This window comes from Bubalus bubalis, chromosome 14 (assembly GCF_019923935.1).
Source record: "Bubalus bubalis isolate 160015118507 breed Murrah chromosome 14, NDDB_SH_1, whole genome shotgun sequence".
Taxonomy (NCBI): Eukaryota; Metazoa; Chordata; class Mammalia; order Artiodactyla; family Bovidae; genus Bubalus; species Bubalus bubalis.
In genome coordinates, this window is record NC_059170.1 from 55898566 (window position 1) to 55920965 (window position 22400).

Sequence of the window (22400 nt, forward strand, 5' to 3'; positions counted from 1 at the left end):
TTTTCATAAGTTCCTTGATCCAGCTTATACTTCTCAAGATCTATAGGCCCCTTCCTATGTCAGTTCAGTTCAGTCCAGTTCAGTCGCTCAGTTGTGTCTGAATCTTTGCAACCCCATTAACCACAGCACGTCAGGCCTCCCTGTCCATCACCAACTCCCGGAGTTCACCCAAACTCATGTGAGTCAACTCTTCACATGAGGTGGCCAAAGTACTGGAGTTTCAGCTTTAGCATCATTTCCTTTCAAAGAACACCCAGTAGTCGGTGCTAACTACAGGGTTTTAATCTAATGCACCTGTCATTTCCAAGGCCATTCCCTCTGTTTGTTTTAGCTTCTTCTGTTTGCTGGTCTCCAGTGTCTAATTTCTGCCCTAAGACTCTTGAGAGTCCCTTGGATTTCAAGGAGATCCAACCAGTCCATTCTGAAGGAGATCAGCCCTGGGATTTCTTTGGAAGGAATGATGCTAAAGCTGAAACTCCAGTTCTTTGGCCACCTCATGCGAAGAATTGACTCATTGGTAAAGACTCTGATGCTGAGAGGGATTGGGGGCAGGAGGAGAAGGGGACGACACAGGATGAGATGGCTGGATGGCATCACTGACTCAATAGATGTGAGTCTGGGTGAACTCCGGGAGTTTGTGATGGACAGGGAGGCCTGGCGTGCGGCAATTCATGGGGTCGCAAAGAGTCGGATATGACTGAGCAACTGAACCGAACTGAACTGAGCACAAGGGGGTGGTGGTGGACACTTTTTTAGGCTCACTTGTTCAGTCGTGCTGTGGGGAGGGAGCAACACTGCAAACAAATAACAGTGGCATGTGCTCGCAGTGTCTTGGCCACACTGGGTTTGCCCCCAATCACGGCGTATGTGCTTTCCCTGTCTACACTGCTTAGGCCTCTAGGTTGCTATGCTGAGAACTGTATGAGGCCGGCCCTGGGTTGTATGCACTTCCGAGGTCTAAGCTGCTCAGGTTCAGGTACTTGGGTACTCCACAAAGGCACAGACTCTGTTGGGCCTGCATTTTGTGCCCTTCCCAGGTCCAAGCAGCTCAGGTGACCAGGTGCTTGGCAAGCACGGTTGCTGCAACTTATCGCCTCCCGCGTCCCTGCCGCTTGGTTTTCTGGGTGTACAACTGGCGTGCCTTCTCAGGTGTGCAGTGTGTCTCTTCTGGGGAGCTGATCTCTGGCTGTGACCCTCCTGGCGGATGTCAACCATCCAGAATCCCAAGAAGTCTTGGTTAGTAATGAAGCCTGCTTGCAGTTTGGTAGATGACACCTCTCTGGGGCCGCAATTGCCCCCTTTTGGCTCTGACTGCCCTCGCCTGCCTGTCTCTGCCAGGGGATTTGCTGGCCCACAGCCAGCTAGCTTTGCTCAGTCCTTTGTTCTGTGAGTGGGCCTGGCGGTGTCTTAGGTTAGGGCTTTTCGCAGGATAGCTATCCCAGAGTCTGGTTTGCTATCTCAAGTTAGTGTCTTCAGATTTTCCTTGGGGCATTCAGGCCTGGTCCTTACTCTAAGCAATGCAGCCGGCGACTCCCTGCCTAGCCCCCACTTGCTAGTGGCGGATGCGGGCATCTGCACTGCTTCTCCGCTGGTAATTACCCTTGGGCAAGTAATCTGTGGGGTTTAATTATTTATTTATTTTTCCTCCGGGTTATGTTGCCCTCTGAGATTCCAAGGCTCACCACAGACTCGCCACTGAGAGTGTTTCCTGGTGTTTGGAAACTTCTCTTTTTTTAAAGACTCCTTTCCCGGGATGAATCTCTGTCCATCTCCATCCTCTCTTGTCTCTCTTTTTATCTTTTATATTTTTTCCTATCTCCTTTTAAAGACAATGGGCTACTTTTATGAGTGCCTGATGTCCTCTGCCAGCATTCAGAAGTTGTTTTATGGAATTTACTCAGCGTTCAAATGTTCTTTTGATGAATTTGTGGGGGAGAAAGTGGTCTCCCCATCCTATTTCTCCACCATTTTAGGATTGCCCCCTGTTTCAGATTTAAAACTTAAAAAAAAAAAACCCTCAGATTATTTCCTTACAGTCTTAGAAATGCTTGGTGGAAGAGTACAAACATTTCTCAAGTTCTTGATACATAATGTTAGCTTATGATTTTTAAACTGGATTTATTTGAGATTTTTTCCCTCCTTTAGGTATCCTCGGGAGAATAACGTTCTAAGCCCAGAACAGAGAAAATTCTATGAAGAAAATGGATTTCTGGTCATTAAAAATTTGGTTTCTGATATTCAATGCTTTAGGTGTTAAGTAACACTTTATTATATAACAGTAATGTGTATTCTGTGTGTGCAATGGGACTATGGGTAGGATTACCTTGTGTGTGTTCAGATATTTTTCAGGGATCAGGTTTGTTAGGAAGTGGCTTGTTAGAACCTGGGTTTGAGCCAGAGTGTCTGGCTTTAATCTCAATCTCTTTAGTTAATGTTGTAGGTATAGGGCAATTTCCTTAACCTTTCCATGCCTGTTTCTATTTCTGCAGAATGGGGAAAATAACAGTACTTATGTCCTAGAATGGTTTTTAGGACGAAACAGGTAAAGTAGAGACAGAGTTCTTTGAACAGGACCTGGTGCATGGTGATACTAGGGAAATGTTTGCTATATTGTTCTGATGAAACCAAATCACAAATATTTCCCCACTGGTCCACTAAGCTAAGGACTATTCGAATTCTGGTAGCAAATTTCAACTCCACAGTTAGGAGGCGGGCACTTCTGAGTTGGCCATTTTCTTCTTCCTGTCATCAGAACTATTTGACCTGGGGCTTGAGGACCACTTAGTGCAGAGAAACCACTCCTAAGTCTTCGAGTCTTTCCACAGAACAAGTGGAAGGCCAGGCAGGTGCTTAGTGCCTGTGGTACTGACATCATTTACCAATAAATTTTCTAGGAATGAGTTTCAAAGAATCTGCAGAAAGGAGGTGAAACTACTGGGATTGTCAGTGATGGGAGATGTCACCATCGCAAAATCAGAATATGAGCCAAGTGAGAAATTGATTTCCAAGGTCCAGGATTTTCAAGAAGATGAGGAACTCTTCAGATATTGCACCCTCCCTGAGGTTCAAGACCTTCCTGTGCTTTCTTTCTCTTTAAGCTAATAGCCCATCTGCATTCCTGCCTCTGAAATCTTCTATTTTTTCTTATTTTTTATGTTATCTTTCCTCTTCATACTGGAGCCCTAGAGCAGTGATTCCCAATCAGAGGCACTCCAGCACTGTCTGGAGACATCTTTGGTTGGCAGGCAGGAGGGATGATGACTTCTAATGGGTAGAGGTCTGGATGGTGCTGCTGGTTCAAGGGATGCTATCCTGTACAGAATACAGGATATTCTGCACCCAAAAATGCCAGTAGTTCCAAGACTGAAAAATCCTGCTCATAATTTTACTGTTTTTGAAGACAAGCAGGAATTCTGTGGTAGAGTAGAAAGACTTTCTCATACTCCATACAGCCATGTCCACAGGGATCAAAGTGTTGAGATTTACTTATTGTACATCGTAGATTTTTCAATTTGTTTTATGAGTCTGGTCAGTAGACATGTCAGTTTGTTTTCAAACTAGTTTTTTAAAAAAAATTATTCTTTAAGAATAGTTCATATTTGAAAAAATATCCAAATACCATGGAAGGATAGGAAATGAAAAGCAGATTCTCTGACCCCCAGCACCACTCACTGTTCAGTTTCGTGTATTCACCTAGAATTGTTTCACATATAATCATATTTATATAACCCCACCTTTTTTTTTTTATAACAGGGAACATCCTGCTTGTCACTTTGTTTTTTCCACTGGTAGTACATACATATGAGATGTATCTCCCTATTGGTATCTATGGATCTACTTTATTTCATAATCTATTGCATAGTATTCCATTGTATATATGTACTATGGTTTATGACTGTAAATAATAAATAGCCATTTGTTTATATGGTTTTAAAGGACATTTTGCACAAAGTACTTACTAGAACTTATAACCCCAAGTGCTGTTAGAAAGTCCGATTCATGAAGACAGACTGCACAGCTGAGCCACCTGGGAGGTCTGGCCCCTTGTGTTGGCAATGGAAGGGGAAGTGACCCCTCCAAGCCATACATTTTTCCCAACCTCAAGTGCTGTTATGGAAATAGAGGCTATGTGAGTGGACCAGGATAAAAAGCAGGAAATCACAGGCAATGTGTGGTAGATGAAGCTCTAATGGGATGTTCCTACCACTGTAACTTGTGAACCATGTGTCTGGTGGTTCATCCAATGATTTGTAGGAGGTAGACATTCTTCTAATAGTTAGGTATTTATTTTAATCTGTATTGGAAAGATGAACCAGCACCAGATTTCAAGAATATTACTAATCAGGATAAGGCTCAGATAAGACTTAGGGAGAATAAAGACTTAATGTATTTAGGCAGTTCTGCATAGCAGGACAGAAAAGCTGAGGATGGCTTCTGAATGATGATGGTTTAGCAAATAACAATCTAGGAAGAGTAGATTAGAAGATTGGGATTGACACATATACAAACTGCTTATAAAATAGACAACTAATAATGACTACTGTATAGCACAGGGAACTCTACTCAATACTTTGTAATGACTTTTATGGGAAAAGAATCTTTAAAAAAGTGGGTATAACAGATTCATTTTCTGTACACCTGAAACTAACACAACATTATAAATCAACTATACCCCAATCAAAATTAAAAAAAAAAAGAAAATAGCAGTTTTTTGTCATTTTTAATTTTTTTAATTTTATTTTTAAACTTTACAATATTGTATTAGTTTTGCCAAATATTGAAATGAATCCACCACAGGTATACATGTGTTCCCCTTCCTGAACCCTCCTCCCTCCTCCCTCCCCATACCATCCCTCTGGGTTGTCCCAGTGCACCAGCCCCAAGCATCCAGTATCGTGCATCAAACCTGGACTGGCAACTCATTTCATACATGATATTATACATGTTTCAATGCCATTCTCCCAAATCTTCCCACCCTCTCCCTCTCCAACGGAGTCCATAAGACTGTTCTATACATCAGTGTCTCTTTTGCTGTCTCGTACACAGGGTTATTGTTACCATCTTTCTAAATTCCATATATATGTGTTAGTATACTGTATCGGTGTTTTTCTTTCTGGCTTACTTCACTCTGTATAATAGGCTCCAGTTTCATCCACCTCATTAGAACTGATTCAAATGTATTCTTTTTAATGCTGAATAATACTCCATTGTGTACATGTACCACAGCTTTCTTATCCATTCATCTGCTGATGGACATCTAGGTTGCTTCCATGTCCTGGCTATTATAAACAGTGCTGCAATGAACATTGGGGTACACGTGTCTCTTTCCCTTTTGGTTTCCTCAGTGTGTATGCCCAGCAGTGGGATTGCTGGATCATAAGGCAGTTCTATTTCCAGTTTTTTAAGGAATCTCCACACCGTTCTCCATAGTGGCTGTACTAGTTTGCATTCCCACCAACAGTATAAGAGGGTTCCCTTTTCTCCACATCCTCTCCAGCATTTATTGCTTGTAGACTTTTGGATCGCAGTCATTCTGACTGGCGTGAAATGGTACCTCATAGTGGTTTTGATTTGCATTTCTCTGATAATGAGTGATGTTGAGCATCTTTTCATGTGTTTGTTAGCCATCTGTATGTCTTCTTTGGAGAAATGTCTATTTAGTTCTTTGGCCCATGCCTCAAATGACAAAACAAATGCCTTATTTAAAAAAACAGGCATCTAGACCTGACTCTTGGGAATTTTGTAACATTTCAAGTGTCTCATACTCAAATTTCCTATATTCCTTATATACAAGAGATCAGATAGGGAGAAAGCTGTAAAATGTGTCCCCCCCCGCACCCCCCCGCTTTGGAGTCAGGCAGAATTAGAGTTTGAATATCATCTTTTTCATTTAACTGGCTCTGCCAACTTGGGCATCTTATTCTTGGGGATTTTCATTTCAAAGGATTTATTAGTGGGTAAAGGCATTAATTTTCAGGGATTCTTGTGAGGCTTCACCAAGATAATGTAGACAGAAAGCCCCTAGCAGGTGGAGGCATGCAATGTAGAGTCCTTTCTAGGGGGTCTGATGCTCCCACTGCAGCTTATTCCTCATAGCTGGGCTTCAACCTCAGCAGCCCATGTTATTACATGTTTAACATCTTTCTCCCCCCCAGTGTATAAACTCAATGAAGGCAGCAACCTGGTTATTTTGTTCACTGTTGTGTCCCCAATTGCTGTCACTCTGCCTGGTTCAGAGACTCAGGAAAGAGTTGTTGAATTAATGACCACGTTGATTGTGAAGCACCCTCTGAGTGCCTGTTCTCCTTCCCTCATGGTGATTCATGACAGCCGCAAACCTGTTGGGAACTTTCCGGGTCCCTCTTACAAGAGTCTCTGTGAAGGAAAAGGAAGCTGCCTTCTCATGGGGCAACTGCCAACAGTTTAGTGCAAAGAAGGGTATTACTGCCTTTCGCATGTGGTGTTTCACAGAAATGCAAGTCTCTTGTAGAAGAAGCACTTATGTTTCTAGCTAGTTCCAAAAAACCTGTTTAATTCAGTGTGTTGTAAATTTCCAATGATTTCCAGTTGCTGACCTTTCCATGGTTTATTTGCAAGGTTGTGAAATATTGATTGATTTAAATGACTTCCAAATGGATTCTAGTATAGATAGATGTACTTTGTGCTGCATGCTTATGCATCTGACTTCCCATGAACTTTTTTCCTCCTTTTCCCTTAGATTCTGAAATATGTAGAGTGCTTCACTGGACCCAATATTATGGCCATGCGTACAATGCTGATAAATAAACCTCCAGATTCTGGTAAGAGTTCTTAATTGTAAAAGGAAAGCAAAAACAAAATAATATAAGCAAACAAAAAAAGAAAATGTTTAATTAAAGTATGTAAGGTTGATGTCCTAACAAATGGCAAAGGCACAACTGCTAAACTTTGCATAAATAAATGTACATACTTTAAGTCATAATATAGCTTACATCATAACAACACTGAAGTATAATAGTGATGTTGATGTTAACTGTAAGATTATTGCTGGGACTATAGACAAGTGGCTTCTAGAAGATATAGTTTAATAAAACACGACTGTCACTCTACCCCTTAGGCTCTTGATATTCAACATTGCTAAGCTTTGTTACCCACTCTTACCCATGTATGAGAGTGTGGACTTTGCCTTCTTGATCTGAAGAAAGTATTATTACTAACAAATTTAAAACTGAACTTATATATCACATACCATAGCTATTCTTAAAATTCCCTGTGCTTGATAAAATCTAGCTTCTAAGCCCTCCCTCCTAGACAGACTGATTCAGAAAATAGAACCTAGGAATCTGCATTTTATTAACCATACTCAGAGATGCTAATGCAGATGGCTCTTGGGCCACACTGAGAAATTCAGCTGTATCAGTGGTAGGAAATCAGCCATTAGAGATCTTTGATACAGTTCTAATTTGTCTCTGTCGTCTCCAAGAGAGGTTTATGTGCTAAGCCTGTAGCCTAACATCAGCAGGCCTTTCCCTCCCTTGGTGTCCTGGGTGAAGAGATCGCCTGGCCTGGGGAAACCACGTTCAGAAGGCAATTCTAGGGGAGAATGTGAATGTGGGTGTAGTATCTCTGGTTCTTCACAGTGATTGTACAGCAAATGGTTCTAGTTTGGTGGGGGAAACCTTTTGAGAGTCCTTCTATTTATTTATTTAGTTAATTAATGAATCATTTTTTTATATCAGTCACTTAGAAGGCTGTCATAGGATCTCAGATTTGACCACTCTCTTTAATTAGTCAACCTGTTTTGGGTATACTAAGCTCTATGCCCAAACCAGAGTTAGGAAGGTATAAAGCACAACGGAGATGATGACGTATGTACAGATTGCTAGAAAACAGTGTAAGTAGTCCTCAGCTACCAGAAATCCAGAAAGAATTAGAGGATTGAGTCATTGTGCTGATTCAGTCTTCTAATTTGGTGCTTATCTCTAGAGGCTGGTTTTCTTCAGCATTGTCTCATCTGTTTGATTTTTGCAAGGATAGGTCATTGTTCTGGTTTTTTAAGCAGAGAAGAATTCTGAGACTTGAGTTTATTTAACAGCAAATTCTGTTTCAGGCAAGAAGACATCCCGTCCTCCTTTGCACCAGGATCTGCACTATTTCCCCTTCAGGCCCAGCAATAGCATCGTTTGTGCCTGGACAGCCATGGAGCACATTGACCGGAACAATGGCTGTCTGGCTGTGCTGCCAGGGACACACAAAGGCCCCTTGCAACCCCATGATTATCCCCAGTGGGAGGTAAGTTTGCTAGATGGCTGAGTTTTGATCAGATTTGATTGTTTTGATTTCATATCAGTACTCATATTCTTGCCTGGAGAATCCCATGGACAGAGGAGCTTGCTGCTGCTGCTGCTGCTGCTAAGGCGCTTCAGTCGTGTCCGACTCTGTGCGACCCCATAGACGGCAGCCCACCAGGCTCCGCCCTCCCTGGGATTCTCCAGGCAAGAATCTGGAGTGGGTTGCCATTTCCTTCTCCAATGCATGAAAAGTGAAAAGTGAAAGTGAAGTCGCTCAATCGTGTCTGACTCTATGCGACCCCATAGACAGCAGCCCACCAGCTCCTCTGTCCATGGGATTTTCCAGGCAAGAGTACTGGAGTGGGTTGCCACTGCCTTCTCTGGAGGAGCTTAGCAGACTACAATCTATAGGCAAAGAGTCAGATATGACTGAAGTGACTCAGCACACACATACACATAAGGAGCTTTACCAGTAAGATGACATTTCCTTTCTTAGAGAAACATTGTTCTGGGATGTAAAACGAGGATTAGGGAAAATTCCAGGATGTAAGATAAAATGATCACCTCCATTCTTTCAACAAGTGCTTGAAGGCCAACCAAAGTGGTGGACTTTGGTGATGCTATAAAAGATCTGAGATTATAAAGCCTAACTACAGAGGTAAGACACAAACACGGTAACACCAGATGCGTGTGCCAAGTGAGTCTTACACACTGACTGGTTGGTCTCTCAGTGAAGAAGAGGGATTATCTGCTTCCACCTGGAAAGACCAGCAGAGAGAGGCTCTGGAGAGGACTGAGCAGCATTCCATTATGAGGCTGTTCCATGGTTTATCAATTTAGCTGGTCAATGCTTTGGGGCCCATGATTGAGGAGATCAAATCATTTTTTCAAGGACAATAACCTTGTGGTCTGGCACAGTATATGTATTGCAGGTGTAGGAGTCCAGAGGCAGAGAAACAAGGGAGTAGACTCTTAATTAGTGTTTTAGATGTAAGGAAATAAGGTCTCAAAATCCCATAATCATGGTAAGGATGGAAGAGCACCTTTTGTTAAGGCAGACAGAATGCACATGGTTCTGCAGGATGCTAAGAATATTGGGACTTCCCTGGTAGTCTAGTGCTTAGGAATCCAAGCTTTCACTGTGAAATGTGCAGGTTCAGTCTCTGGTTAGGGACTAAGATCTGACAAGCCGCTCAGCCAAAAAAAAAAAATATATATATATATATATAATATATATATGAGTGTGTGTGCGTGTGTGTGTGTGTGTGTGTTTCAGGACTTCTGTGCTTAAATTAGTCAGAATTAGTTAGAATTCCTGCACTGAGGCTTACTGCTAAGTGCTGCAATGGGAGATTAGATGGAGTTATCTTGCTCAAATATCCACTCTGGGCAGGACGCAAAGACTCACCACAGTACAGTCGGGAAGTAGTCATTCCCCCAAAGGAATTTGGGTTTGGGATAGTCTTAGGAAAGGAAGTGGGATACTGCCCAAGACCCATAAAGGCTTGCAGGCTTCTCATTTTAGGTTTTTTCCATAAAAAATATAACCATTAGCTAATGCAGTAATTAACTTTGAAGATAGTTTGAAAAAAAGTTGTGGGTTTTTTTTTTTTCTTTGTGTGCAGTAACTTTGAAAAACAGGGGTTGAAATAATTTTAAAATGTAACATTTTAATTTACTTTCTTTCTTTACTCTGGATGTAACATGAGTGGGTTTTGAGCTCAGAAATACTGAGTACTTTCTCTCTCCTATTTGGGGAGATGAGCCTCTCTCTGAGTTAGCTTCTCAAGAGATACTTCTGAGTAATAGAGGAGTGACTGATGCAAGTTCCAGGTGAGGAGAAGAGCATGCTGGGAAAGAATGAGCATGGGTTTACCAGGAAAGATGATCTCCTGCATTCCCACAAAATGCAAAGCTGATCTGGGTCTTCAGTTATCATTCAGTAATGAACAGTGGGTGGCAATTCCAAATTCTTCATCCAGTCTAAAGTATCTCTGATTTTAACAACTCATGGCTTTCTAAAACCAGTCAACTGAGAAGCTTTGGTATAAATAATTTTTTAAAAATCTAATTTATTTGTCTCTTTCTCTTGGAAGAACTTAGAGAAGCTTTGTTTTCCCTGATGAATCATTGATAAAAGTTTTAATTTTTGGCTTCTTCACTTACGGACTTGGCTTCTCTCGTGATTTTAGAGAGGAATCAGCATCATGTTTCATGGGATCCAGGACTATGACAAAAACAACGCCCGGGTGCACTTGGTGATGGAGAAGGGAGACACCGTCTTCTTTCACCCTTTGCTCATCCATGGATCTGGTTGGAACAAAAGTCAAGGATTCCGGAAGGTACACATTCACATCACAGCACTGTTTGAAGATGAATGCATGAGGAAGAAAAGTATCCCGATACATGAAAAGTTAAAGGATTTGTAACTTTTAATTGAACTGCCCTTTAGTCTGGTGTATTTACTAGGAAATATATTTGTCTCCCTCGTGCTTTGTTGCTGACAGCAGTAAGAAGCCAGATGACCTTAGGATGCCATCACTAGTGAACATTCATGGAATTTCTCCAGACAGACAGCATAGTTACTTAGCAACTGACAGCATGTTTTCAGAGGAAAAGACAAAGGCAGACATACATACCAAATAATAACATTTGGAATGTATACAGCTCATATAAGGGGAACGTCTGTAATATTATTGCTATTGGTTAAAATATTATTGATTGGAAAGGAAGGTGTGAATTGGCCACCCAGAAATCAGATATGGCCATATTTTTCACTCCTTAGCCTCAGAATGTTTTCAGCTTTATGAGATCAGTGCTTACATTAAAAACTGACAGAATTTCTCATAAGAGCCCAGATTTCTTGCTTCTCTAAAATTTAGCAGATCTGATGATATGCTGGGCTCACATTTCCCTAGGATGACAAGGCTGTTGATACTAAATATTAGTGTCTTCTTTGGGGCTGAGTGAAGGCTTCCAGTTTATCACAATAACCCTCTTGTCTCCCTGTGGCTGAGGGTTAGTTGTCAGATTTCATCCTCCATTCATTCAGACATCCACCAGGCTCAACAGGACTGAGATGAGCATGAGGCAAGAAGGCAGTTCTCTTGGAGGCTAAAAGAGACTCAGTGATCCAATTAAATAATATTTTAATGTCTTATTTAAAATAAAGAAACATTAATGCCAAAAAGTCCATGATGAGGCACTTACCTGGTGATCCAGTGGTTACAAATTTACCTTGCAATTTGGGGGAAGTTGGTTGGTTCAGTCCCTAGTTGGGGAACTAAGATCCGACATGCCTAAGAACAACTAAGCTCTTGTGCTACAACTAGAGAGGCTGTGCGCTGCAATGAAGATCCCACATGCTACAACTAAGACTCAATGCAGAAAACAAAAAATTCCACACTGAGCACAATCTCAAGTGAAACAAGATCAGACCCTCCACTACCATGACACTCAGAACAGTACAAATGGGGGGGGGTACAGGCACTATGCTGGAAATAGTGTGTTTTAATATATTAACTTTGTAATTTTTCAATATTTTTAACTGCTTTAATGTTTTGGAAAATGCTAACTATTAAAAAATACATAAAAGTGTACAGGTAGGAGTGTACATTTCTTCTCTTTTGCCTCAGGCTACAAAATGGCTTAGTATAGCACTAGGGTTTCCATAGGAAATAAAGTTCATGACTCAACTGCCTAGAAATTTGTAGGAAGTAGGAAGATCTTCTGATGGGTGCAGTTACCCTAAGACAACTAACTTGTGACAAGGAAGTTGAGTTTGAACTATCACCTTGCAAGTTAGATCTCTTGATAAGTTCTTCGAGACTGGGGAGAGCCAAATAACTTCCATCTTACCTTCAAAAGGAAACAAGATGAGTATTTTATGTGAATGCTATCAGACTGGAACTGTGCTTTGGACTAGAGAAGGGTGTCTGCGTATTATTTTCCCTTGCAAGGTCTTTTCCGTTTTTCTTGCTCCATCATCTGTGGCCATTGAAATACCAACTCATTACAAACTCCACTAACTTCTGTAACTGAGTTGATGAGAAACCCTGCAATACATTCCTTAGTAGCACTTGGAAATATTCACTCATTAGAAAAATCAAATGCTAAAAAGTTAGACTTCTTCCTTACATAATTCTGTTCCCTGCCCCGTATATATCTTTGGATAATAAATTACACAGTTAAAAATCTTACAATTTCTCAATCAGCCTTTAGCTGGAAGAAAAAAGCAGCTGAGTCATCGAGGGACTGATTTAAGACACATGGGAATAGCATTCAGTCTAGAAATCAAATGCTCACGGACAGAACTTTCTGAAAGATGCCTCATTGCTTGACTGATGGTGTTAACAAGGTGTTTTTTTTTTTCTTTCTAACATGAGTCATTCACTTTCCACAGACAATTTCATGCCATTTTGCTGATGCCAACTGTCACTACATTGATCTGAAGGGCACCAATCAGGAAAATGTTGGAAAGGAAATGGAAGAGGTATTCTGTAAAATCTATGGACTGAAAAATGCCAGCTGAAGGTATGTCTGTATGAAATGACAAGGTAAAGATCTCGTTTTTTTCTTTTCTTCAGATGTTTAATACTTCTCCTACCTGATTCAGTTTGAAAATATAAAGTGCTTGGGTTTACAGCTTGTTTCAGAAACATCGCTGAGACGTCCTGGAATGACAGTGGGGCTTGTTTCTACTACTTGTTTCCCTAGTGTGGGGGACCTGGATTCTGTAAGTCTAAGGGCTATCCTGTTGTATGCAGGCCATCATGTTTCAAAACAGATAGGTATGAGAGGAAATAGCACAATCACAGGTCAGGAAATGGAGGACAAAGTGACCTTCCGAATGCACAGATGTTAAAGGTTTGGGCTGTCGATCATTAAGCCTCCTTTATTTGTGAAGAAGAGAGTATGTATGTATGTGGAATTCCAGTAAGACTCTCAGAAAGCAATTCTCAAGCAAGTGTTTGTTTGGCTCAGTTTGCATTGGGAGTTTAAGGAAAGCCTGCATGTAGCAGAGATGGGAGATCACTGATGGTTCTCATAGCAGTGTAAGAGAGTATTTCATATGCCTGCCTAATTAATACACCTCACTATAGATTATTTATTTTTAACTAGTGAACATTCCATGCTGTTGCTGATCAATAACAAGTTAGCAGTCAAGGCAAATAAACAAACTTATTTGCATTGTAGATGATTATATTTTAGGCCCTGAACCAAGAAGCTGATCCTATTTGGTAAACGTGCCTGCAGTTCAGTTCAGTTCAGTTCAGTCGCTCAGTCGTGTCCGACTCTTTGTGACCCCATGAACTGCAGCACGCCAGGCCTCCCTGTCCATCACCAATTCCTGGAGTTCACTCAAACTCATGTCCATTGAGCCATCCAGCCATCTCATCCTCTGTCTTCCCCTTCTCCTCCTGCCCCCAATCCCTCCCAGCATCAGGGTCTTTTCCAATGAGTCAACTCCTCGCATGAGGTGGCCAAAGTATTGGAGTTTCAGCTTTAGCATCAGTCCTTCCAATGAACACCCAGGACTGATCTCCTTTTGGATGGACTAGTTGGATCTCCTTGAAGTCCAAGGGACTCTCAAGAGTCTTCTCCAACACCACAGTTCAAAAGCATCAATTCTTCGGCACTCAGCTTTCTTCATAGTCCAACTCTCACATCCATATATAACCACTGGAAAAACCATAGTCTTGACTAGACGGACCTTTGTTGGCAAAGTAATGTCTCTGCTTTTGAATATGCTATCTAGGTTGGTCATAACTATCCTTCCAAGGAGTAACTGTCTTTTAATTTCATGGCTGCAATCACTATCTGCAGTGATTTTGGAGCCCCCAAAAATAAAGTCTGACACTGTTTCCCCATCTATTTCCCATGAAGTGATGGGACCAGATGCCATGATCTTCGTTTTCCGAATGTTGAGCTTTAAGTCAACTTTTTCACTCTCCTTTCACTTTCATCAAGAGGCTTTTTAGTTCCTCTTCACTTTCTGCCATAAGGGTCATGTCATCTGCATATCTGAGGTTACTGATATTTCTCCTGGCAATCTTGATTCCAGCTTGTGCTTCTTCCAGCCCAGCGTTTCTCATGATGTACTCTGCATGTAAGTTAAATAAGCAGGGTGACAATATACAGCCTTGACGTACTCCTTTTCCTGTTTGGAACCAGTCTGTTGTTCCATGTCCAGTTCTAACTGTTGCTTCCTGACCTGCATATAGGTTTCTCAAGAGGCAGGTCAGGTGGTTTGGTATTCCCATCTCTTTCAGAATTTTCTACATAATCATAAATGCATCATCTATTTTGGGGTGACATGACCCCCAAGTAGACTGAGTGTAATAACAACTCAGGGCCGCTCAGTACTTTGAAGAGCCTCACACACCAATGGCAAGGTGTTATCTTCTGAAACAACTTTCCAGCTCAAGATTCTCCATCTTAACTCCTTTACTTTCTAGAATCTCTGAATGTATCCCTGTATCTGAAGATGCTCTGGCCTGATATTTGCACCTTCTGGAGGGTCTTGCCTTCTTCCATTGTCCAGCACTTAAATGTCCTACAAAGGCAACGTATTTTGCCAGTTGGGGCTTTCATCCAGCATACAGAATTTTAAGGCAGGAAAAAAAATGTATATATTCTGTTTGAGGTCTGTCAGAGTTGTACTAAATCAGTAAGTTCCTGTATTTCTTTTCATGACTCTCTCAGCTATAGTTTATCGACTTTACTTAGAAGAACAATACTACCTTCTGCTATAGAGTTCTTTGCAGGCACAAAACACATTCCTATCCCTTTTCTTCACCAAAACTCAATGGAGCAGTTGAGATAGTTCCACGCTCTTAATGAGAAAAGGGAAAGTTCAAGAGATAGGCTTCAGTTATGCATGTGACAGGGATTTCAGAGGCCCAATTCTAAAATTGTTCTTCCCATCATACCTAGCTGTTTGCTAAAAAATAAGCAAAAAAGTCTGAATTGTCTTATTAGGAACAAAGAAGAAAAAACCAATCCAATAGCCTAGGACATCATTTTCAGGAGGAGATCACCCAGAATTGGGCAGGCAAATATCACCAACAACAGCAGGAGCTTGGGTACTAAACTGTATTGTGACCAAACATAACAGCCATTTCCAACACCTGTAATCAACACAAGCACCAAGGAAAGAAAAACTGACAGAGTGGGCACTCACTGTCCCACTGTCCTGGCTTATGAAACATAATTTTAGATGCTGGCAAGTAAATTAATTGGAGTCTCAGAATGTGGTTTTTATTTACTAATTTATGACTACTGTAGAGGGCTGTTTTTTCCCCCATATTTAACCATTTGTAGATGCCAGAAATCTTTGTCTTATGGTAAATAGGTAAATCCAAGTTCTCAGAAACTCATTGTGTTTGGTATTATTTGCAGAATGTTTGGACATTTCAAGGGTGCGTTGTGAAAGGAGAAAGAATCAACCTTAGAAATAGCCCTTCGCTCAAACTCTTGTCAAGAAAATCAAGGTGGAACAAGATGTCAGAGGAAAATCTTTTCTCAATGAGATGATCTAATCGTTTCTATCCATGTTAACAAAATCCAAGTGCACAGATGCAGTACTTAACTGCACATGGGTAATTCTGCAGTACGGTGGGATGCCTTCAATGGATATAAAGTAGAAGAAGTGAAATATTACTGTTTTAAGGAAAACTTGGGGTTGCAACTAATAAAAGTGATGCATAAAGAAGTGGGTTAGTTCAGTTTCTTTCAACCAGTTAGCTTTTTACCCAAGCAGGGATTAATGCTCTCAAACACAAAACCCATCACCTCCTAATTTTGTGTTGTGTGAGATTTCTTTTCAAACCTGGAACAATGAATATTAGAGGTGCAGTTAGTGAAGGGCCTAAGAATGGCATTAGGGTGTAAAATAAGGGTGGAAACTCACATTCTGACACAGGATTCCTTCCATGGCCTCTCTAGGCCAACAACGCTCCTTAAAAAAACAGACTGGATCTTTCCAGGTCTTTTTCTCTAAAGCAAGAAGACCAGGGTAACTTTCTCTGCCATTTCATATTTGGCATGGCAGTTGAAAACATTCAGCATTTATGAATGAAACCTAACCTCTTTCAAGGTCCAGGAAATTTTTAGATAACTTTTGATTTGGATTTCAAGTGGTGTAGATGGGAAATTTAATTAGGATTGTGTTTCTCCACCAGTGGAGGGCAGCAAGGAGACATAGTCCTTATTTTTAAAAATTCTAGTTGAACCTTTAATAAGAAAAAAAAACAGTAAGAAGAGTGAAGGTTTTTTGGTTTTTTTTTTGGTCATTCTGCTAAGCGTATGTTTATCTAAATCTAGCGTCACCATTTTTGTCTGTTTCTCCTTAAGGACACCCAATTTAAATTCAGGTCTACCTTGAAACTGGGGACTTCAGCAGGAAAACCAGACAGCAGAATTTGTTATTTCTCTGGTGTATTTTTGAGTGAACTGCAATTAGTCAATCGGGAAACATTTCCCACCTTATCTCTGTTCCTTTTGTGTACTAGTTCATCTAACAAATATCCAAGCATCTGTTACTGAACCAGGTTTGTTCCTGAAAACAGCTCAGCACTGATTCCAGGGGCTTTGTGACTGGGCCCTGTGGTCTGGCCACTGGCTCACCTCTGAGGAAACACAGCTTTCTCCTCCAGGTACCTTGGAGCATCTCCTCCTGGTCTTAAACCTACATTTCCTGGTCTGTGGGCATTTCCCACACTAATGTGAGAGCCGAAGAAACAAAGCTAAAAGCAAAATGGTCCCCAGCTCTCCTCAGAGATTCCCTTTGTGGTCCTCCCTCTGACAGGCTGGAGGTGAAATCCCAGCTCTGTTGTTCCCCACCGTGACAGTCACTTAACATCTCTAGACCCCAGTTTCTTTATTTGTAAGATTGGACTTCATGGGGTGGTCTTGAAGAATAAATAGGAGTGCTGGGTATGCTTCTTTTCTGCTCTTATTCAGACTTCACTTGGTAAAGAAGTTCTGAAAATGAGGTCCATGTTACCCATAAAAACAAAGAAAACTACCCCTCAATTGGAAGAGGGGTTCCCCAGACCAGCTTCAGTGAGGGTGATCCCTTGGGTCCCTAATCTGTGTTGGTCCCTTGTTGCTCTGATGGGACCAAGCATCTTCCTCCAAGACAAAAGCAAAAGCACCCACAATCTTAAATCATCATCTTAAATCACCTGATCTTAAATCATCCAATGGTTGGAGGTCCTCAAGATGGGTCCCATTCACTCCTCATATCCTCTTACATTTTTTTAAGCACTGGGGTTACACCTATAATAAGTGACAATCTGCTTGCTATTAGAATATTTTTCCCTATTAAATTCAGGTTCCTTGAAAGGGATGTGGAAAATTTGGTCAGGATGAGTGGAAATGAAAAAATTAGAGGGTTGGAAACTAGGACTTAACAGATGGCAAAGACAGCTGGAGGAAAAGATCTGAGCCTGACCAAAATTTTGAGTGATCTGGAAAATTTACATATGTTCCTTCTACACTTCTGACTCAACTCTCAGAATTTTACTGCAAAGAGTCTCAGACTGCTCAGTCACACAGACAAACTCCCTTTCATAGCCCCTTACACAGAAGACTTCACTCACACAAGCCCACTTGTTAACACTTGCACTGTTCACACAGATACCTTTTCATGTTCCCTCAACAGAGAAATCCAGACAGCAGCCAGTATGTGTGCGTGCACACACACTCACACCGCACACCACCATTCCAGTCTCTATCCTCTCAGATATGCCTGGACACTGTTCCTGCTTCTCTCAGCTTTCATCCAGGTTCCCTCACATAAATCACTTTCAACAGGTATTTATTAAGTGACTATGATGTGCCAGGCACTGTCATGAACTCCTGTGAGCAAAAGAACTGAATAAGACGTGGTCTTTGCTCTCAAGGAGCTCAGCGCTAACTAGAGAAGGCAGCTGAGGAGGGAGGGAAACCATGTAAAAATCTAAATGCATGGGGCGAGACTGGTCCTGAAACTGACATGAGGAAAAGCAGGCAAAGGTGAGAGAAAGAGAGGAGGGGACATGAGGAATAGAAGGTCTCTCCTACCTGGAAAGGGAGGCATTGAAAAGAAGGGGAGCTTGAGAATTATCTTGAAGAATTAGAAAGTCTTTGCCAGGTGAACAAGGAGAAGCTTGTTCACCAGAGAGAGAATGTGAAGAAACGGAGAATCTGAGCAGCATGGCACGGGTATGACACGCCAGACAAAGGGAGAAGGGTTGGAGAGGTAAACAGGGACAGATGATGAAAATCCTCTTACACTATGCAAAATAATTTGAAATTTATGCACTATTCAGTGTGAGTCACTCAAGATGTTTTTGGTGGCAAGTGACAGAAAAAGTCACCTCTGGAGGTTTAACCAATAAACAAAATGCATTAACTCACACAACTGGAAGCCCAGAGAAAGGGCACAATATAGTGTCATCAAAGGCTCAGTTATTTTCACCTGTTTACTGTTCTATCCTCATCATGTTGCTCACTCTCCTCATGCTTAAAACATGGCTGCAGTGGCCTTGGGCATTGCATCCTCATTTGGCAACATCCAGAGGCGGAAAAGAACTGTATCTCTTTTATGTGTCTCCTTTTCAGGATCCCTTCTTTGTGTTTCTTTTTAAAAACTAAGAATCCTAAAATCTCCCCCATTCCAATAGGCTTGCTCTCATCCTTCAAGCTCTTATGCCCTTTCTTACGTCAAGGAATAGCAAGATGATTACTTGATTGGCTTGACTGGAGCTAGAGATGGAGTCCAGGGATTCTGGAAGCCAATGGCTGATGAAGAACTGGACAAAAATCTTGACTCTTGACAAAGAAGAGGGTGGCAGTCACCAACACAGTGCTGTGCATCCCTGCAGGGTTCTGGGTAGTGGTACAATATGATCAGATTTGCATTGTGAAAAGATGAATCTGACAATAGTTAGCAGGATAAATAAGAGAGAAGAATGAGATGAGTGGCAGGAAAACCAGTGTCAGAGGGTTTGAAATGACAGCATCTATCAGAGCATATTCATTCAGAGAAAAATGGACAAAAGCAGATGGTAAAAAGCAGACATGGAAGTGATGGATGAGGAAGGAGGAGCCCAGGTGATGCCTGGTCCCTTAGGGGGACTCCCACTGCCCTCTGCCAAATTTACCTGAGAGGTTTCAGCAAAGCATGCTGGAACTCTCCAAAAGAAGGGCTTTCCAAACCTTTATAGATTCTGCTGAGAGCCAGATGTTCATGGTTCCTTCTGCCAGATGTATGTGGTTGACCAAATGTATGTAGTTCCTTCTACCATCAACCCATCTTCCTCTTTCAAATCTTTTAACTGATCAGTGACTCCTTACCAACCTCTTTTGCTGGTTTCTCTTTACATCACTGATTTCTATATTTGTGCCTGTCTCAGGTGTCTCAGACTCCCTTCTCTTCTCTCTCTCTCTCCTCATTCCTGAGCTAGGAGAACTTCAGATGGAGATTCCTGAGGTCTTCCTAGGTGTATGGGCCACAGAGAGTTTTAAAGGATCAAGATCTAGCTCCTCTGTTTGCACATGTCTTCTTTCCTAAAACTGCTTGACCTACGGGCTTCCCTGGTGGCTCAGACGGTAAAGCGTCTGCCTGCAATGCGGTAGACCCGGGTTCATTCCGGGGTTGGGAAGATCCCCTGGAGAAGGAAATGGCAATCCACTCTAGCACTCTTGCCTGGAAAATCCCATGGACGGAGGAACCTGATAGGCTACAGTCCATGGGGTCGCAAAGAGTCGGACATGACTGAGCAACTTCACTTTCACTTTTCTTTCCTAAAACTTCTTGGCCTAAGAACATTGCCATATGGAGATGTGGGTTCCCTTTTCCCCTGCTCACTTTTTCACAAGAGATCAGCACTTGCTCCCACAACCTTTCTGAATCTGATTGAGGTTCATTGTTCCAGGGGGTAAAAAAAAATTCCTGGGATATCTGCTCCTGAGTAAAGTCTGGTGAGAATAAAGCAAACAGACTGTCAGAGAGAGAAGGTGTAGGAACAGGTATGATTTCCCTGCAGAGATAAACTCATGGCGAGTCTCTGTGTCTCATCTAGAAGCAGAACTCTGAAGTAAGATGTTTGTTCTAGAAAGGAAGTGTATTAGCAGATTTATTTAATCTGGAAAATAAAGTCACACTTTTGATGTCAGAAAGTCTGTGTGGGCTAGTCTGACTTTATGATGAGGGGATACAACGCACTTTGCAATTTAGTGAGGTGTCAGGCTTTCCCCTAAAGTAATGAGCAGAATATGCAGCTCCAGTATTTGATAAAAACACATATGTAAGGCAAAAATTATTATACATGTGATATACATATGCAGGAGGAAAAGGGGACAACAGAAGATGAGATGGCTGGATGGCATCACCGATTCGATGGACGTGAGTTTGAGCCGGCTCCGGGAGTTGGTGATGGACAGGGAAGCCTGGTGTGCTGCAGTCCAGGGGGGTTGCAAAGAGTCAGACACATCTGAGCAACTGAACTGAACTGAACATAGGCATATTTATATATGTATACACATATACATGTAAAGCATACTTGTGATGAAATTTTTGTTAAAATATTTTACCAGAAAATGCTTAGTAATAAATAATTTTAGAAGTTTTGATAAAAATCCTTCTTCTATTTTCCAGAAGCTGGGGAAGCAAATGACTTTAATGATATAACAAATCCTTTTCTGATTCTGGTGGTTTCCAAATCTTTGGTTTCATGAAAATTGAAAGAAGATGTAATAGATCTGTCACCTGATAGGTCCTTACAAACAATATTCAGTGATAAATCACCTATGTGATTTTTGGCATATAATTCAGAAAACATTCGAAGAATTTCAAAGAGTGATATTATTTAAATAAAAAAAAAAACCTCTTTGCCTCATCTATTTACTAATGGGGAAAAGCTTCATCAGCTTTTCTGTCTATAAAAATGAAAAAGTAAGAGGAATATTACTGAATCCTGTCTCAATCTAGCAAAAAGAATCACCCCCCCACACACAGATATATATATAATCTGCAAAGAACTATGCTGAATTCATGAGGAAATATTTACTGATTAACATCAATAAATGACCATTTGTTTACCATTTAAAGATAACAATTATGTAATTTGATCGGTTAAGTACTAATATTAACTGTAATAACAACTCAATCCAGACAAAGAAATTAACACTACGGACTATGGTTTCAGAAAAAAAATATACCAGCAGAAAGGTATGAGAGAGTGATAAATGAAAGACTTACAAGCTTAAAGATATACTTACAGCATTAGGAAAATATTTTGCGAGGAAGTGAATGAAAAGGCCCTAGGGCCTTAGCACATGCTATTTCATCCCAGTGGACTGGAAATAAGAATTCAAAAGGCAAAAGGAAACTGTCAAATTTCTAGTTGTTAGAGAAGAATATACAACCCTGAATATTCATTGGAAATAAACCCTGAATATTCATTGGAAGGACTGATGCTAAAGCTGAAGCTCCAATACTTTGGCCACCCGATGTGAAGAACTGACTCACTGGAAAAGACCCTGATGCTGGGAAAGACTGAAGGCAGGAGAAGGGGAAGATTGAGGATAAGATGGCTGGATGGCATCATCAACTCAATGGATATGAGTTTGAGCAAACTCCAGGAGATGGTAAAGGACAGAGAAGCTTGGTGTGCTGTAGTCCATGGGGTCGCAAAGAGTTGGACACAACTGAGTGAACAACAAGAAGAGAAGAATATTCATGTATTTTTTTAAATGAAAGACAGTGGCTATAAAATCACTATTGTATTTAGAGTCTCTTGAATATGTTTAAAAGAGAGCAATGTAGCAACTTTACTTAAAAATGTTAATGACTAAGAAATGTTTATAACTATACCTCTCTAAAATTATTTGTAATTATTTAAATTTATAACAAAACTGTAGAAAACTTCTTAAAATGTGTGAGGAGAATCACAGCTTTTTCAAGTTCTTTCAGAGGCTAACTGACATTTATAGAACATTACACTCAACAACTGCCAAAATCACTTTTTCTTTGCATGTGAACCCAACTTTTATCAAGATACACCATATGCTGGTCATAAAACAAGTGTCAATCAATTTCAAAGAAGTGAAATCACGTGAAGTATATTCTCTGACCATAAA

General features: G+C 41.0%; 1 protein-coding gene across 4 annotated transcripts; it reads left to right on the top strand.

The window, feature by feature from the left end:
- Positions 1-566: 566 nt before the first annotated feature.
- Positions 567-16461, top strand: LOC102397569 (phytanoyl-CoA dioxygenase, peroxisomal-like). 4 transcript variants are annotated; one of them, XM_044928135.2, is made up of 6 exons: positions 567-610; positions 6719-6800; positions 8090-8271; positions 10463-10612; positions 12673-12803; positions 15672-16461. In XM_044928135.2, the coding sequence occupies exons 1-5, from the start codon at positions 575-577 to the stop codon at positions 12799-12801; spliced, it is 579 nt and encodes a 192-aa protein (XP_044784070.2). In that variant the 5' UTR covers positions 567-574; the 3' UTR covers positions 12802-12803; positions 15672-16461. The 4 variants fall into 4 exon arrangements, with proteins under 4 accessions (XP_044784070.2, XP_025120173.2, XP_006066097.2 ...); XM_025264388.3 differs by lacking the exon at positions 567-610 and adding an exon at positions 2885-3063; XM_006066035.4 differs by lacking the exons at positions 567-610; positions 15672-16461 and adding an exon at positions 2900-3063 and having other exon boundaries at positions 12673-13635.
- The last annotated feature ends 5939 nt before the right edge of the window (positions 16462-22400 follow it).